The sequence below is a fragment of the Bombina bombina genome, chromosome 6 (genome assembly GCF_027579735.1).
Source record: "Bombina bombina isolate aBomBom1 chromosome 6, aBomBom1.pri, whole genome shotgun sequence".
NCBI classification, from domain to species: domain Eukaryota; kingdom Metazoa; phylum Chordata; class Amphibia; order Anura; family Bombinatoridae; genus Bombina; species Bombina bombina.
This window is the reverse complement of record NC_069504.1, coordinates 1,006,489,271-1,006,507,592: the sequence shown is the minus strand read 5'-3', so window position 1 is coordinate 1,006,507,592 and position 18,322 is coordinate 1,006,489,271. Positions and strand designations below refer to the sequence as shown.

General features: G+C 41.1%; 1 protein-coding gene across 4 annotated transcripts in view; it reads right to left on the bottom strand.

Moving 5' to 3' along the window:
• The window catches only part of MRPL22 (mitochondrial ribosomal protein L22), a 53,648-nt gene that overhangs the window by 19,284 nt on the left and 16,042 nt on the right, over positions 1-18,322 (bottom strand). For all 4 annotated transcript variants that reach the window (XM_053718715.1, XM_053718713.1, XM_053718714.1 and 1 more), the window contains one exon: positions 4,013-4,078. In XM_053718715.1, coding sequence (XP_053574690.1) covers positions 4,013-4,078 — 66 coding nt within the window. The remainder of the gene's footprint in view (positions 1-4,012; positions 4,079-18,322) is intronic.

The following is an 18,322-nucleotide window of genomic DNA, read 5'->3' as shown; positions in this document are numbered from 1 at the left end:
TGGGATAGATCTGAGTGATCGCCGTTCAATTGTCTTAACATGCATAACTGAAGAGGTCTGAGATGGAACCTGGCAAAATAGAATGACATCTATGCTGGATACCATGAGCCCAATCACCTCCATACACCTGGCCACCGATAGCCTTGAGGAGGTCTAAAGGGCAAGAAAGCTGGATGCAATCTTGGAACGTCTCTGATCTGTCAAGAATATCTTCATAGATATGGAATCTATTATCGTACCCAGGAACTCCACCTTGTTGCTGGGAACCAGAGAACTCTTTCCTTCATTTATCTTCCATTCATGGGATCGAAGGGGAAGAAGAAGAGCCCTCGAGTGGTCCTCCGCAAGACTGCAGGACGGAGCCTGGACCAGAATATCGTCCAGATAAGGAGCCACCGCAATACTTCTGGCTCTCGCTACCGCGAGCAGCTCCCCCAGAACCTTCATAAAGACTCTTGGGGCAGTCGCCAGACTGAACGGTAGGGTCACAAACTGTAAGCGTTGGTCCAGAAATGCGAATCTTAGGAACCTGACGTGCTCCTTGTGGATTGGCACGTGAAGGTAGGCATCTTTCAAGTCTATTGTCGTCATAAATTGCCCCTCTTGAACTAGGGGCAGGATCAATCTGATCATCTCCATTTTAAACGATGGAACTGCCAGAAACTTGTTTAGGCAATTCAGGTCCAGTATTGGGTGGAACGTGCCCTTCTTTTTTTGGATTTGGGACCACGAAAAGGTTTGAATAGTACCCTAGACCTCTTTCTGCTAGAGGTACTGGAACAATTACTCAGAGAGATGAGAGATCCCTCACGCACTCTAGAAAGGCGTCTCTCTTCTCCGGACTTGAGGATAGGTTTGACAGGAGGAATCTGCCCCTATATCCTGTAACCCTGGGTGATAACCTCCAGAACTCAAGGATCCTGTACGTCTCTCATCCAAGCCTCTGCAAACAGAGATAGTCTGCCCCCTACGCGATCCAGCGACAGATAAGGGGCCTCCCCTTCATGACAACTTTGTCTCGGCGGGCTTCTTGCTCTGCTTGGACTTGTTCCAAGATTGAGATGGCTTCCAAGATCCCTTGGACAGCTCTGTCTTCGCAGCAGGCTGCTGGCGAGCTTTACCCTGAAACGGAAGGGATAGTTATCTAGACTTGGAAGTCATGTCAGCAGACCACGACTTTAACCATAGAGCCCTGTGGGCTAGAACAGAGAAAGCTGATGTCTTGGCATTCAGACGAATAACCTGCATGTTTGCATCATAGATAAAATAATTAGCCACCATTAAGGCCTTAATATTTTCCTGTATCTCCTCGAGGGGAGTCTACACCTCGACAATAGCTGACAGTGTATCACACCAATAGGTAGATGCTCCAGCCGCCGCTGCCGGTTGGAAAACAAACCCCGTTAGTTGGAACATCTTTCTCAACATGGATTCTAACTTTTTATCCATGGGCTCTTTGAACAACCAACTATCCTCAAGGGGAATAGTCGTACGCTTAGCGAGCGTGGAGATAGCTCCATCCACCTTAGGAATGGCCCCCCATAGCTCAAGCTGAGAGTTCGGAACCGGAAACAGCTTTTTAAAAGAGGTAGAGGGAGAAAAGGACGAGCCGAGTTTCTCCCACTTATTCTTAATAATTGTTGCTATCTTCACGGGAACTGGGAAGGTCTGAGGCACCACCCTGTAAACCCTTTCTAGCTTAGGGATCGAAGGTTCTTCCTGAAGTTTCAGTTCCGAAACCTCCAACGTAGCAAGCACTTCTTTCAGTAAAAAGCACAAATGCTCCATCTTAAACTTAAAATCTGGCTCCTCCGTAGCCGGAGGTCTAGAAGATGCTGATTCCGTCCCAGAGAGAGCACTCTCTGACTAGTTGGAGGCATCCTCCTCATCGGATAATCTCTCAGAGACATCCAACGGAGTAGATGACCCCTGGGATGGAAGGCTATGTATTTCCCTTTGCTTGTGTTTTGCAGAGCGTGGTAGGGCATGGAAGGCCGCAGAAACCGCCTCTTGGAACTGGGCAGCGAAATCTGGCGGCCATGATGCCCCTCCCGCGGGAGGATTAGTAGGGCCTTGGGGAGCTACATGTGTAATCGGAGATGAATGTTGGGAATGCACCTCACGGGACGGAGAACCCTCAGAGGTGGACGGCTCAGTAGTACTAAATATCTTATTCTTTTTAGATATTGCAATCTTATCAAAGCATGTTGAACACAGTTGAGCATGCGGATCAACCTGTACCTCCTCACAATAAACACAGGTATTAGATTTAATTAAAGAGGGAGTATCCTCTAACATATCAGAGTCCTCCATAGCTTGCGCCTTTAATACAGACTGAGATTGATAAATAGCACCTTTATACACCAATGGCCGGGGCACTCACCACCTCCTATGATCCGGACCATGGAGAAACCGTTACGTCTCCTGCAAGCGCCAATCAGGAAAGAGGAAGTTGAGAGGCCACACCCGGTCACATGGAGAGCCATGCAGGACCGCCCTTGCACTAGAGAAAACACGCCAAAAAAAGGCCGCGCCGATCTTCACCTGACTGTTCACACATTGCTAGAGCCTCATCTCACACATGACATAGCAATAACACAATAAAAGATATTATGCATATAGGGATATTAACCCTTGATTGTATACAGATAAAAGGAGACACACTGTGACCCTGTCTTCTTGCGTTATCATATGTGTATAAATTAAACGATCTTACCAGAATCTTCGTCGTGGAACAGGAACACGGCCCTTCAAGTGTGACAGTAGCAACGCTCCTGACATGGACTTGAGTGAATAAAGGCAGGCAGCGAAACTCGTCAACGCTGACTGCCAAGTAGCTGTTAACATGAGTCGGGATGGTTTCGCAGTGACGACATTCCCTGCATCTCCGGACTCTAACTTTCATCCATGCTCTTACTGAGAGGCTGACAGGTTTACTCAAAACTCCAGTCCCATTTCAAGGAGTACTACCCTCCATAAGAGACTACTCCGAATCTTCCAACACTTCTCTGCCAACCTCCTGTGACGAAAGGCAAAGAATGACTGGGGGATGAGGGGAGTGGGGGAGGTATTTAAGCCTTTGGCTGGGGTGTCTTTGCCTCCTCCTGGTGGCCAGGTTCTTATCGCCCACAAGTAATGAATGAAGCAGTGGACTCTCCTCCCATTAAGATGGAAATGAAACCCAAAACTTTTCGGTCATGAATCAGAAAGAGCATACAATTTTAAACAACTTTCAAATATACTTCTATTATCATTTGTGCTTCATTCTCTTTATTGAAAAAGCAGTGTTGTACTACTGGGAGCTAGCTGAACACTTCATATATATGTTCATATATGTGCAGCGACTAATCACCAGCTAGCTTCCAGTTCCTAAGTTTACCTAGGTATGCTTTCCAACAAAGAATACCATGAAAACAAAGCAAATTAGATGATAGAAGTAAATTGCAAAGTTGTTTGAAATTGTACACTATTTAAATCATGAAAGGAAAAAAAACGGGTTTCATGTCCCTTTAAATTATAAAATAGTTTTTTCTACAAACATATATATGTCAAACAAATGTGTTTCATGGCATTTGAAACATACTTAAATCTACTCTTCCCCACATACATTGAAGTTGGGCAGTGTAGAGACAAATGGGGACTCACACATCTAATGTCTAATTTTTTAACACAGAGGCCTGAATTTGTTGAACAGTGTGAAAGTGAGTGCACATACCAGACATCTTGTTGAATGGAAAGAAAGATATGTATGTTCTAAATGACTTCAAATTAATTGAAGTAGTTGCTAGTCTCCTTTATACACTGTAGGAACAGGGCATTATTACTTCCCAATCCAGACATCCTCAAACTTGGCCCTCCAGAGGTTTTGGAACTACATTCACATGATGCTCAGCCAGCATATCAGACTGGCTGAGCATCATGGAAAATGTAGTTCTAAAACCTCTGGAGGGCCAAGTTTGAGGATGTCTGTTCCAATCACTCACACATCTCAATTAGTGAATTGTCTGCTTACCAATGTGGCCAGATACCACATCTTATCCTTGCTGTATTTTATCTGTTTGCGGCAATGGAAGATTTCCTTGGGAAATAAAGGAAACAGTAATGAATGAAACATGTTCAAAACACTGGTTAGTTTTTTCAGTAAATAAAGAAAAATCACTACAACAGCTCTATATCAGTGATGGTGAAGCTTTCTGAGCCAGAGTGCCCAAACTGCAACATAAAAGCAACTTATTTATCTTGACGTTCAATCACTGCATGGTGAAATGACAAGAATAAAACACAACATATATAGAGCTTGCTAATGTCAGAGTTCAAAATTGCTCCACCAAGTAAAACCTAAACGCAGGTGTACCAGCCACACTGAAACTTTCACATTTAAACAATTGCATTTTCACTGTTTCGCTGATGAGGAAAAGCTGGGTGTTATTAATTCAGTTTGAACTTTCAAGGCCTGAGTTAGAAGTTAGTTGTTTTTAGAACAATTAGGAAGTATAGTATCCCAATGACTTGAGAAAGAGGGCAGCAATGTGTTGTGCCTCTCTCAAGCAGTCAATGGGTTAATGTCAGGTGGGAACAGACAGGGAAGTTTGGGCTGCTGTTTTGTGTTAAGAGGGGAGAGAGGAAGCAGCAAATAAACAACACAATGTACACAGGTGAAAAACAAATAAAAATGTATGCTTACATGATAAATTTATTTCCTGATATGGTGAGTCCACGGCTTGAGTAATTACTGTTGGGAATATCACTCCTGGCCAGCAGGAGGAGGCAAAGAGCACCACAGTTAAACTGCTAAGTATCACTCCCTTACCCACAACCCCCAGTCATTCGACCAAAGGGAAATGGAGAAAAAGGAGTAACACAAGGTGTAGAGGTGCCTGAGGTTTTAGTCAAAAGAACAACTGCCTTAAAATAAAGGGTGGGGCCGTGGACTCACCATACCTGGAAAGAAATACATTTAACAGGTAAGCATACATTTTGTTTTTCTTTCCTTAGATATTGTAAATCCACGGCTTGAGTAAGTACTGTTGGGAACCAATACCCAAGCTATAGGACACAGATAAAGAGGGAGGGACAAGACAGGCAGTCCTAAACAGAAGGCACCAGCTCTTGAAGAATCTTTCTCCTAAAAGAAGCCTCAGCCCAGGCAAAAGTATCAAACTTGTAAAATTTTGAAAAAAGTATGTAGAGAAGACCAAGTTGCAGCCTTGCAAATTTGTTCCACAGAAGCTTCATTTTTTAAAGCCCAAGAAGAAGAAACAGCTCTTGTGGAATGAGCCGTAATTCTCTCAAGAGGCTGCTGTCCAGCAGTCTCATAAGCCAAACGAATTATACTTTATAACCAAAAAGAAAGAGTAGTAGCAGTAGCTTTCTGACCTTTACGTTTCCCAGAGAAACAGACAAAGAGGGCAGAGGACTGGCGAAAATCCTTAGTCGCCTGTAAGTAGAATTTAAGAGCACGTACAACATCCAAATTGTGTAACAAATGTTCTTTGGAAGAAGAAGGATTAGGACACAGAGAGGGAACAACAATTTCCTGATTGATATTTCTATTAGAAACAACCTAAAATGAAGGTAAACTTTGGTGAATGAAAGCCTATTTTTTAAAAATACTATTAAAAACAGGGGCACTTTCATTCATCAAAGTTTACAAAGCAGCCGTTTTGATTAAAAAACGTACCTTTTTTTCTTTTCACAGCCAGAGCAGCTGCTTCCCCCTCCTGGAAATCCTCTCTTCACACGTCAGCAATGACTAATCCGGCTTCCTCCAATCACGGCTTTCCCCCCCAGGGTAGTCATTGCCTGAGGCCATTCTGTGCTTGGAGGAAGCCGGATTAGTCATTGCTGACATGTGAAGAGAGGATTTCCAGGAGGGGGAAAGCTGCTCTGGCTGTGAAAAGTAAAAAAGGTAAGTTTTTAATCAAAACGGCTGCTTTATAAATTTGATGAATGAAAGTGCCCCTGTTTTTAATAATATTTTTAAAAAACGGGCTTTCATTCATCAAAGTTTACCTTCACTTTAAGAAGGAAACCTAACTTAGTACGAAGAACCGCCTTATCGGCATGAAAAATAAGAGAAGGGGAATCACACTGCAGAGCTGAGAGTTCCGAGACTCTTCGAGCAGAAGAGATAGCAACAAAAAACAAAACCTTCCAAGACAACAACTTAATGTCTTTGGAATGCAACGGCTCAATCGGAGCCAGCTGTAAAACTTTAAGAACAAGGTTAAGGCTCCAAGGAGGAGCAACAGACTTAAAGAAAGGCCTGATTTTGACCAAGGCCTGACAAAAATATTGCACATCTGGCACAACCGCCAAAGGTTTATGTAGTAAAACTGATAAAGCAGAAATCTGACCCTTCAGGTTACTGACTGACAATCCCTTCTCCAGGCCTTCCTGAAGAAAAGATAACATTCTAGGAATTCTAATTCTACTCCAAGAGTAGACATTGGATTCACACCAATAAAGATATTTACGCCATATCTTATGGTAAATCTTTCTAGTAACAGGCTTGCGAGCCTGAATCATGGTCTCAATGACCGACTCAGAAAAAACACGCTTAGACAGAATTAAGCATTCTATCTCCAAGCAGTCAGCTTCAGAGAAATGAGATTTGGATGAAGGAAGGGACCCTGAATCAGGAGGTCCTTCCTCAGAGGTTGTCTCCAAGGTGGGAGAGATGGCATCTCCACTAGGTCTGCAAAGCAGATCCTGAGAGGCCACACAGGAGATATTACAATCACAAAAGCCCTCTCCTGTTTGATACGAGCAATGACTTGTGGAAGGAGAGCAAACTGAGGAAACAGGTATGCCAACCTGAAAACCCAAGGAACCGCCAGAGCATCTATCAGAACGATCTGCGGATCGCTTGACCTTGAACCGTACCTTGGAAGCTTGGCGTTCTGACGGGACGCCATCAGATCTAACTCTGGCACCACCCCCCATTTGAGGACTAAGCTGGAAAACACCTCTGGATAGAGTTCCTACTCCCCGGGATGAAAAGACTGTCTGCTCAGAAAATCCGCTTCCCAGTTGTCTACTCCTGGATTGTGGATGTCAGATAGACAGCAATTGTGGGTCTCTGCCCACTGAAGAATCCGAATAACCTCCTTCATGGCTAAGGAACTTCAAGTTCCTCCCTGGTGATTTATGTAAGCCATAGAGAGCATTGTGAATCACCCTCAACTCCAAGATATTGATGGGAAGAGCAGACTCCTCCCGAGTCCGTGGTCACGATCACCCAGGAAGGTCTCCGAAAGCATGTATCCTGAGAAATCCACCACGGGAGAGAATCCCTTGATGACTGACCTAACTCTATTCTCTGAGATAGATCTGCATAGTCACCATTCCATTGTCTGAGCATGCACAACTGGAGAGCTCTCAAATGGAATCAAGCAAGAGGAATGATGTCCATGGAAGCCACCATCAGACCGATTACCTCGATACATTGAGCCACTGAAGGATGAGCAGAAGCCTGAAGAGAGGCAAGAGGAAATTATTTTGTTTTTCCTGACCTCTGACAGAAAAATCTTCATCAATAGAGAATCTATTATGGTCCCTAAGAACACCACTCTTGTAGCAGGGGAAAGGGAGCTTTTTTCAAGATTCACATTCCATCCGTGGGAACGAAGAAAAGACAACAATATCTCTGTGTGAGATTTTGCTAGTTGAAAAGATGGTGCCTGAACAAATATGTTGTCCAGCTATGGTGCCACAGCAATTCCATGAGAACGGATCACTGCCATAAGAGCCCCCAGAACCTTTGAAAAAATTCTGGAAGCCATGGCAAGACCAAATGGAAGGGCCACAAACTGGAAATGTTTCTCCAGAAAGGCAAATCTCAGGAATCTGTGATGGTCCCTGTGAATAGGAACATGAAGATATGCATCCTTTAGGTCTATGGTTGTCATGAACTGACCCTCTTGTACTAAAGGAAGAATGGAGCGTATAGTCTCCATCTTTAAGGATGGAACTTTGAGAAACTTTTTAGACACTTCAAGTCTAGAATGGGACAGAAGTTCCCTCTTTTTTGGGAACCATAAATAGGTTGGAGTAGAACCCAAGACCCTGTTCCTGCACTGGAACCAGAACCATCACTCCCAGGGAAGAAAGATGTTGAATACATTTCAAGAACGCCTCTCTGTTTATCTGGTCTGCAGATAATCTTGAGAGAAGGAATATGCCTCTGGCAGGAAAAGTCTTGAATTCCAATTTGTTACCCTGGGATGCTATGTCCACAGTCCAGGCATCTCGGACATCTCATATCCAGGCTTGAGAGAACTGAGAAAGTCTGCCCCCCACCTGATCTGATCCCGGATTGGGGACAAACCCGTCATGCTGATTTGAAATCAGCTGCAGGTTTTATTGATTGTTTCCCCTTGTTCCAAGAGTGATTGGGTTTCCAAGAAGACTTAGATTGTTCCTGCTTGGAAGAAGAAGGGGAAGGCATTCCTCTGAAGTTACGAATTTACTCTGACGTCCTTTATACCTATTTTTCTTATCTTGAGGTAGAAAAGACCCTTTTCCACCCGTTATATCAGAGATAATTTCTGCCAAACCGGGTCCAAACAAGGTTTTGGCCTTGTAAGGAATTGGTAGAAGCTTGACTTTAGAGGAAACGTCCGCAGACCAGGATTTCAAACATAACGCGCTGTGGGCTAGGACAGCGAAACTAGAAGTTTTAGCTCCTAGTCTAACAACCTGTAAAATGGCACAGGAATTGGCCAATTTAAGAGCTTTAATCCTATCCTGAATTTGATCCAAGGAAGTTTCTACTTGAAGAGAATCAGACAAGGCGCCAAACCAATAAGATGCCGCACTAGTCACGGTGGCAATACACACTGCAGGTTGCCATTGGAGACCTTGATGAACATAAATCTTTTTCAAATAAGCCTCCAGCTTCTTGTCCATAGTATCCTTAAAAGAGCAGCTATCCTCAATAGGAATAGTGGTTCCCTTAGCCAGAGTGGAAATGGCAACTTCAACTTTGGGTACAGTATACCAAGGGTCTTTAATGGAGTCCCCGACAGGAAACATTTTCTTAAAAATGGGAGATGGGGAAAAAGACACCCCTGGTTTCTCCCATTCCTGTGAGATAATCACCCTAGCACGGTCTGGCACAGGAAAAACCTCTGAAGTGGAAGGTTCACCAAAGAAACTATTAAGTTTACTATATTTCTTAGGAGTGACAACGACAGGGGTATCAGAGTCATCTAAAGTAGCTAAAACCTCCTTTAACAATACACAAAGGTGTTCAAGCTTAAATCTGAAGGATACCACCTCAGTCTCAGAAGAAGGAATTATACTGTCCGAATCTGAGATTTCACCCTCAGAAAGTCCAGACGTATCTTCCTCATCAGACTTATGAGAAAGGGCAACTTGGGAAGCAGAACTGAGGACAGGCACCTTACTTTCTGAATTTCTAGATTTCCTCTTGCATTTTCCTTGTAATCTGGGAATGGCAGCAAAAGCCGCAGATACAGCTGAAGATACCTGGGCAGCAATTTCTGCTTTTAAATAAAACTCCACTAGGAGTTAGAGGAACTGCAGGGCACTGCATCTGATGCCATTGAGGATTGGGATGTAGCAGGAGAAAGCTGAGGTATTATTTTAACAGCATCGTCCTGAGAGACATTAGGCTCCAAAATGTTACCTTTATTTTGCAAGGTTTTCTTGACACATGAAGAACAAAACTGCATAGGAGCTGCAATTTGTGCATCTAAACATAATAAGCATGAATTCATGAGGGCAGGCTCTTCCTCCATATCAGACATGTTGTGAAACAGTAAATAAAATTGTACAGATAAGTTTCAAAGATTTTAATATTCATTTCAAATAAGTCAAGGAAAAATTCACTTTAAATTTTATCCCAAATGAATTTCCTTAGAAACTTTATGAAGTAAAGCCGGTCATGTGACCACAACTGCCGAGCTCAATTTACTGCTGTGACATAGAGAGGCACTAAAAATAGCTTCCTGGTACACTAAGCACCAGAAATAACCGTTTTTTCAAACCATACAGTTTAAAATGTTGCAAAGGGGGAATGAATAAGTTGCTGAAATAGAAAATTCAGCCTTACTTTCAGTTTAAACTTGTATTGTTTTATTAAGTAAATATGTGTCAGAAAATAAAGCCTAATAAAAACATGTTACCCCTTGTTTTTAAAAGAGTTTAAATGTTAGTCTCACACATGCTACAGTGCCTGCTTCATGCCCCAGTGTAACCCATAAAACAGGATTAACTATGTCCCAATAAAAAAGCAGTGTCTTTTAATTTGTTAAGTGCATGGTCTCCCCAACTGGAAGAAAAGGCACTTACCTGTTCCGCTGTCCGGCATGTAGACAGTTACAAGGTATGAGAAGACACAGTTCTTCACAGAGACCTTTAAAAAAGAAAGAACAGAGTAGCCAACTCTGGCTTTCTAAACTAGGGCAGCAATTGTTAGGAAAACTCAGGAGGTACCTCTTTACAAGTTGATAACTGCTTTAAAGCCACCACTACCCAACTGCAAGGAATGACGTGGAATAAGGCTATACCACAAAACTTGCTTGAAGATAAAATCAAAATTTTTCTTCAGACACCCAAACTTCACCTCCTCCATGCACCGAAGGTAAAGAGAATGACTGGGTGTTGTGGGTAAGGGAGTGATAATTAGCAGTTTAACTGTAGTGCTCTTTGCCTCCTCCTGCTGGCCAGGAGTGATATTCCCAACAGTAATTACTCAAGCCGTGGACTCACCATATCTTAGGAAAGAAAAAAACGTATAAGCCATGCTCTATATTCAAGTAATAGATGACTATAAATAGTGTGATACTACCCCACCCTACAAATAAATATGAAGAAAATAAACAAATGACTTGTTTCTATTTACAAAGCAAAAACAACTTACACAGCACTAAATGCTTATGTTACTTTTAAGGTATTTTAATATATTGGCCTCTAGTTATTAAGCTCTGTAATTTTCTTGCATTCGCCGGCCCAATACGCTCGCCTAAGCTCGCCTCACATCGCCGCCGCGGACCTGAATACGTTCGCAAAAGTTATCAAAAAAGCTGTCAAAAAGCTGCGCACCAAGTACGGGGCGATGAGCAGCGGACTGTGATAGTTATCACTCATCCGATCTCGCTGCTCTTCGGCTTTTCTACAGCTTTATTGATAAGCTGTCACTAAGCACCCACACTATACTATACTGTTCTACCCCCTATACCGCCACCCCCGGAGCCCCCCGCAACTAAATAAAGTTATTAACCCTAAACCGCTGCTCCTAGACCCCGCCGCAACTATAATAAATATATTAACCCCTAAACCGCCGCTCCCGGACCCCTCCGCCACCTACATAATACCTATTAACCCCTATCCTGACCCCCTATACCGCCGCCACCTATAATAAATTTATTATTAACCCCTATCCTGCCGATCCCATACCCCGCCGCAACTAAATAAATTGTTTAACCCCTAAACCGCCGCTCCTGGACCCCGCCGCCACCTATATTAAACTTATTAACCCCTAATCTGCCTCCCCACACCGTCGCCACCTATAATACATTTATTAACCCCTATCCTGCCCCCCTATACGGACGCCATCTATATTAAAATTATTAACCCCTAAACCTAAGTCTAACACTAACCCTAAAACCCCCCTAACTTAAGTATTTTAATAAATCTAAATAAAAATTACTCTTATTAACTAAATTAATCCTATTTAAAACTAAATACTTACCTATAAAACAAATCCTAAGATAGCTACAATGTAATTAATAATTATATTGTAGCTATTTTAGGATTTATTTTTTATTTTACAGGCAACTTTGTATTTATTTTAACTAGGTACAATAGCTATTAAATAGTTATTAACTATTTAATAACTACCTAGCTAAAAGAAATACAAAATTACCTGTAAAATAAATCCTAACCTAAGTTACAATTAAACCTAACACTACACTATCATTAAATTAATTAAATAAATTAGCTACCAATACCTACAATTAAATAAACTAAACTAAATTACAAAAACAAACACTAAATTACAGAAAATAAAAAATATCGGGACAGCCAATAGAATGCGAGCTCAATCTGATTGGCTGATTGGATCAGCCAATCGGATTGAACTTGAATCTGATTGGCTGATTGAATCAGCCAATCAGATTTTTCCTACGTTAATTCCGATTGGCTAATAGAATCCTATCAGCCAATCGGAATTCGAGGGACGCCATCTTGGATGACGTCACTTAAAGGAATATTCATTCGTCGGGTAGTCGTCGGTTGAAGAGGATGGCTCCGCGTCGGCTCGTTTGAAGATGGCTCCGCTCCGGATGGATAAAGATTGAAGACGCCGCCTGGATGAAGACTATCGGATGGAAGACCTCTTCAGCGCCCCTTGGATGAAGACTTCTATCGGATGGAAGACCTCTTCAGCGCCCCTTGGATGAAGACTTCTATCGGATGGAAGACCTCTTCAGCGCCCCTTGGATGATAACTTCGGCCCAGCTGGGTGAACACGACTCAAGGTAGGGAGATCTTCAGGGGGGTAGTGGGTTTTAATGTTGGGGGGGGGGGGGTTGTATTTTTTTTACAGGCAAAAGAGCTGATTACTTTGGGGCATGCCCCGCAAAAAGCCATTTTAAGGGCTGGTAAAAGAGCGGATTACTTTGTAATGTAGAATAGGGTAGGGACTTTTATTATTTTTTTATTTTATTAGGGGGCTTAGATTAGGTGTAATTAGTTTAACATTCTTGTAATATTTTTTTATTTTCTGTAATTTAGTTGTTTTTTTTGTAATTTAGTTTAGTTTATTTAATTGTATTTAATTGTAGGTATTGGTAGCTAATTTATTTAATTAATTTAATGATAGTGTAGTGTTAGGTTTAATTGTAACTTGTAAATTTGCCTTTATTTTATCTAGGTAACTATTAAATAGTTAATAACTATTTAATAGCGATTGTACCTAGTTAAAATAAATTTAAATTTGCCTGTAAAATAAAAATAAATCCTAAAATAGCTACAATATAATTATTAGTAATATTGTAGCTATCTTAGGGTTTATTTTATAGGTAAGTATTTAGTTTTAAATAGGATTAATTTAGTTAATAAGAGTAATTTTTATTTAGATTTATTAAAATAATATTTAAGTTAGGGGGGTGTTAGGGTTAGACATAGATTTAGGGGTTAATTAGTTTAATATAGATGGCGGCGGTATGGGGGTTTATAAATTTATTATAGGTGGCGGCGGGGTCCGGGAGCGGCGGTTTAGGAGTTAAACAATTTATTTAGTTGCGGCGGGGTACGGGATCGGCCGGATAGGGGTTAATACATTTATTATAGTTGCGGTGGGGTCCGGGAGCGGCGGTTTAGGGGTTAATAAGTTTATTAGAGTGGCGGTGGGCTCCAGGAGCGGCGGTTTTGGGGATTCCTATGGGATCCGCCGCATCCAGGGCGGCGGATTGAAAACCAGGTACGCTGGGCCGGAAAAGTGCAGAGCGTACCTGCTAGGAATTTGATAACTTTCAAAAGTAGTCAGATTGTGCCGAACTTGCGCTCGGAACATCTGGAGTGACGTAAGAATCGATCTGTGTTGGACTGAGTCTGGCGGATCGTAGCTTACGTCACAAAATTCTACTTTTGCCGGTGTGTAGGGCTTGATAACTTAGGCGAATCAGCCTCGCCACAAATACGCTGCGAAATTCCAGCGTATTTGAGATTGACGGCCCGATAACTAGAGGCCAGTGTGTGTAAGGCAGTTAGGTACACAGTCCGCTTGGCAGCCATCTCGCTTACATTTGCCGCTGGTTCAATAACGTACGCCCTGGCAGCCTGTAGTAGTCCAGCCCTCAAAACGCTAGCCATCAGATGCAGCCGCTGCATGGTGACAGGTGATGCGCACGTGCACATTGTATATAGCTCATAACGCCTTTTGCGCTTGACCTTCTCTGCACTGGCCCCCTAAAGTCCTTCAGACCAGAACAGTGCTTGCAATATCTGTGAAACTTATGGCTCGTGTGCCAACAGAGAGGCCTCTGCGCGCCAGCTGTGGCACGCGTACCATAGGTCTTCCCCCACTTAAAGGGACAGTCTACCATAGAATTGTTATTGTTTTAAAAGATAGATAATCTGCACCTAACATGTATCCCGCTCCCAGAAAGTTACATAACCCAAGTACAGAAAGCTTTTGAACAATACATATGGGATAGTACTAGACCTAGAATCCCAAGAAAAACAATGTATTTAGCCAGGGATAATGGGGGATTGAGGGTCCCATGCTTACAAAACTACAAAAACGCAGTAGCACTACAACACATAGTTGAATGGGCACACAACTTCAACGACACAGCCTGGATTCACATTGATAGGCATATCTTAAAAATAAATAATATGGCGACGGTAGTCTGGCACCTGCGTTCAAAGAGCCCTAAACTAATTAATAACTACCATGTCACTGCTGGAATACTCTCTGAATGGGACAACATTTTATCGCCTAGCACCCATATCTCCTCAACCTTTGCCCCGCTTACACCCATCCTGGAACACACCGACCTCCCATACTATCGGCTAGGATTCACAGCACTTCAACCTTATAGCCTTAGGACAGGTTCCGCACACTTTATATCAGACGGGGGTAGACTAAAGACTCAAAGGGAACTAGAAGAAGCACATGGGGGGGGGATCTTCTCCTCGTGGCTTCATTATCACCAACTGATACACTTCCTCTCCCATCACAAACACAAAGAGGACTTTGGAAGGAAGCTTACGGCCTTCGAATCGCTTTGTACTTCACCTACAGCCCCCACACATCTCATTTCTAAGCTTTACAAAATAGTATCTGGAGGCGACTCACTAAATCTCCCTTCTTATACACATGCCTGGAATAGAGACTTGGGCTGTGAGATTGAGGAAGATGCTTGGCTCAAGGCCTTTCGTTTGATTAAAAGGTCCTCAGTCTCGGCCACAATTCAAGAAATACATGTACAACTTTTGTATAGATGGTACTTAACCCCTTCACGCCTACACAAAATCTTTTCTGTGCTAAATAATACTTGCTGGAGAGGGTGTGGAGAGGAAGGCTCTCTCCTTCATGTTTGGTGGTCATGCCCCATGCTGAGGGGTTTCTGGACATCCATTTTGTCGGAGATATCCGAGATCCTAGGTACCTTGATATGTCCTAGTCCAAATACAATTCTGCTTCTTGACCTCCCCAAACTAGCTGGAGTGGGAAAACAGCCATTATTATTAATCATGATTACAGCAGCTAAAAAACTTATACCAAAACACTGGAAAACTCAAACAATCCCATCCATAGATGAGTGGAAAGCGACGGTCTCTGACCTTCTCGCTCTCGAGAGATACCATTACTTCAAAACACACACACACTAGAGATACACGAGATGATGCTTGCACTCTGGCAAAAAACTATATAGTTATAGTTTCCCCTCTACCTTGAATTATTCCCTCAAAGGTAAATGGGCTGGATATGAGGATTGTACTTTGAATTTAGATCACAATTTTTTTTTTTTTCTCCTCTTCTCTCTCTCCCCCTCTATCCCTCTTTCTTATTCTGCTCTCTTTCTTTAACCATTGTTAAGTTTGAAAATGGTTTCAAAAGGTCTAATTTATCCTTGTCAAATATTTGAAAAATATGGAAAACATACTAAGCTTCACGAGACGATCTATCGCAGATTCCATCGCTAGTTTATAGCCCATAATCTCTCATATATTCTTATGTCCTTTTGAAATGGTAAACTTTGTTTGCTTATGTATAAACTTGGTGAACTTTATTCAATAACTTCACAATTCAAAGTGTAAAGTTTTATCACATGTTCTTCTATAAGTTTGTTTGAATATGCAACCTTGTTATCATTCTCAATATCTTAATAAAGATTTATTAAAATAAAAAAGCCTGTGATAAGAGGCAGCCCTCAAAGGCTTAGAAATTAGCATATGAGCCTACCTATGTTTAGTTTAAACTAAGAATACCAAGAGAAAAAAGAATACCAAGAGAAAAAAAGCAAATTTGATGATAAAAGTAAATTGGAAAGTTGATTCAAATTAAAAGTCCTATCTAAATAATGAAAGTTTAATTTATACTAGAATGTCAAAATCAACACATGTATTTGTGCCTCATGTGCAGTGTGTACTGAGGGAAATCAGCAATGACAACTGGTTAAACAAACGCTACAAAAAACTGTATAGACAAATAGATGGCATTTATTTTTTAGTGATGATAATTGAATGACACACAAAGATAATGTTTAAAGGGACAGTAAAACACCTTGTCATTACATGGTTTTCCTGCAGTCTATCAGTAAAGTAACATATTAGGTGAGAGTGAACATTTTTTAATGTATTAACACTTTGTTTGCTGCAGTTCTTTTCAAGTGGTCAAACTTCCCCCACCACACGCTTTATTCACAAGAACCAGTCTAGACTTGGTACTGGAGTAGACACAGCTAGCCACTGCCACTGTTAGCAAACATTTAATTGTTTTGTATTTCCTTATCTGCAGTGTACATTTCCAATTCTGAGAAATTGAAACCCCAGAATATTCAGAGTTCAATTTCAAAAAAAGGGGGCAAAATAAATAATGGAGTATACTGTAAAGTCGATTTACTATACACAATTAAAAAATGTATATTACAATGTTGATGTGTTTTGTTTTTTTTGTGTTTTTTTTTGTGTGTGAAAAATGTTTTATTAAGGTTTTTCAATTTACAGGAAGATAACAGCAGAACAAGAAATCACCATAAAAAAAATAAGAAAACATACAGGCATACTTGAGCTCAGTTAAGTAAAGAGCGAAGTGGTATCTAAAACATTTTAAGGTTACAGACATTTTGGATTAAAGGAATAGTCTAGTAAAAATTAAACTTTCATGATTCAGATAGAACATGCAATTTAAAGCAACTTTATAATTTACTCCTATTATCAATTCTTCTTTCTTGGTATCTTTATTTGAATGTAAGCATAGGAGCCTGCACATTTTTGGTTCAGCACCTGGGTAGCGCTTGCTGATTGGTGGCTACATTTAGACACCAAAACTGAACCAAAAATGGGCCGGCTCCTATGCTTACATTTTTGCTCTTTCAAATAAAGATACCAAGAGAACAAAGAAAATTGATAATAGGAGTAAATTAAATGGTTGCTTAAAATAGCATGTTCCATCTGAATCATGAAAGTTTAAATTTGACTAGACTATTCCTTTAACTATTCTAATAAATCTAGCTAACTATGCTCCTTTCACCTAGGGGGATTTTATTGGGATAACCTTTTATAGCCATTATATACATTACTATAATTTTGAAACACATAAAGGATTCAAGAGTGGATATATGGGGAGGATATCAGCACCGAGGAGCATACGAGACAAGATCGCTATTACCATTAGACACATCATCTTTTTAAGAAGTGCCATTCTTATAAAATTCCATATTCAGGGAGAAGTCCAGTTTATACATTTCCATATAGTGTGGTTTCTCTAGCTTATTTGTTTCCAGTACCATGGGATTAATCTTTTGGAGCTGTTAAGCATGATCTTGAATAGGGTCAGTTTATACTTACTTTTTATCTTGGGGGGATAATTTAGAAGGAATATTAAAAGGGACATGAAACCCAAACTTTTTCTTTCACAATTTAGATAGAGAATACAATTTTAAAAAAGGTTTCTATTTACTTTTATAATCAAATTTGCTTCATTCTCATATTATTCTTTGTTGAAGAGATATCTAGATAGGAATAGGAAATAGTGCTGCCATCTAGTGCTCTTGCTAAGGCGTAACATTGTTGTAAAACTGCTGCCATATAGTGCTGCAGACATGTGCACACTCCTGAGCTTACCTTTCTGCTTTCCAACAAAGGAGAACAAGAAAACAAAGAAAATGTTATAATAGAAGTAAATTGGAAAGTTGTTTAAAATTGTATGTTCTATCTGAATTATGAAATATTTTTTTTTTAGGTTTTATGTCTCTTTAAGGGGGATGAATCAAGAGGGCACCCCAAAGCAGATTCCATATGGGTGATTACCTGAGTCCAGAGCGGCTTGAGTCCCAACAAATGTGGGCAAGGGTACCCACTTCTCCACAATCCCTCCAACAGTTCCTAGAGGTTGTAGGATATAGGGATTGTAGTCGCTCTGGTGTCAAGTACCATCTCATTAGTAGATTAAGATTAGTTTCTAGGAAAGATACCGATACGGTGACCCTTTAGTAGATATAAAAATGATGGTCCATTGTTTATCAGTAATATTAGTACTGAGATCAGCACCCCACGCAGAGGTGAAGGAGGGAAGTGATTGAAATTCAGGTTGGAATATCAGTTTAAAGGAAATAGATATTGT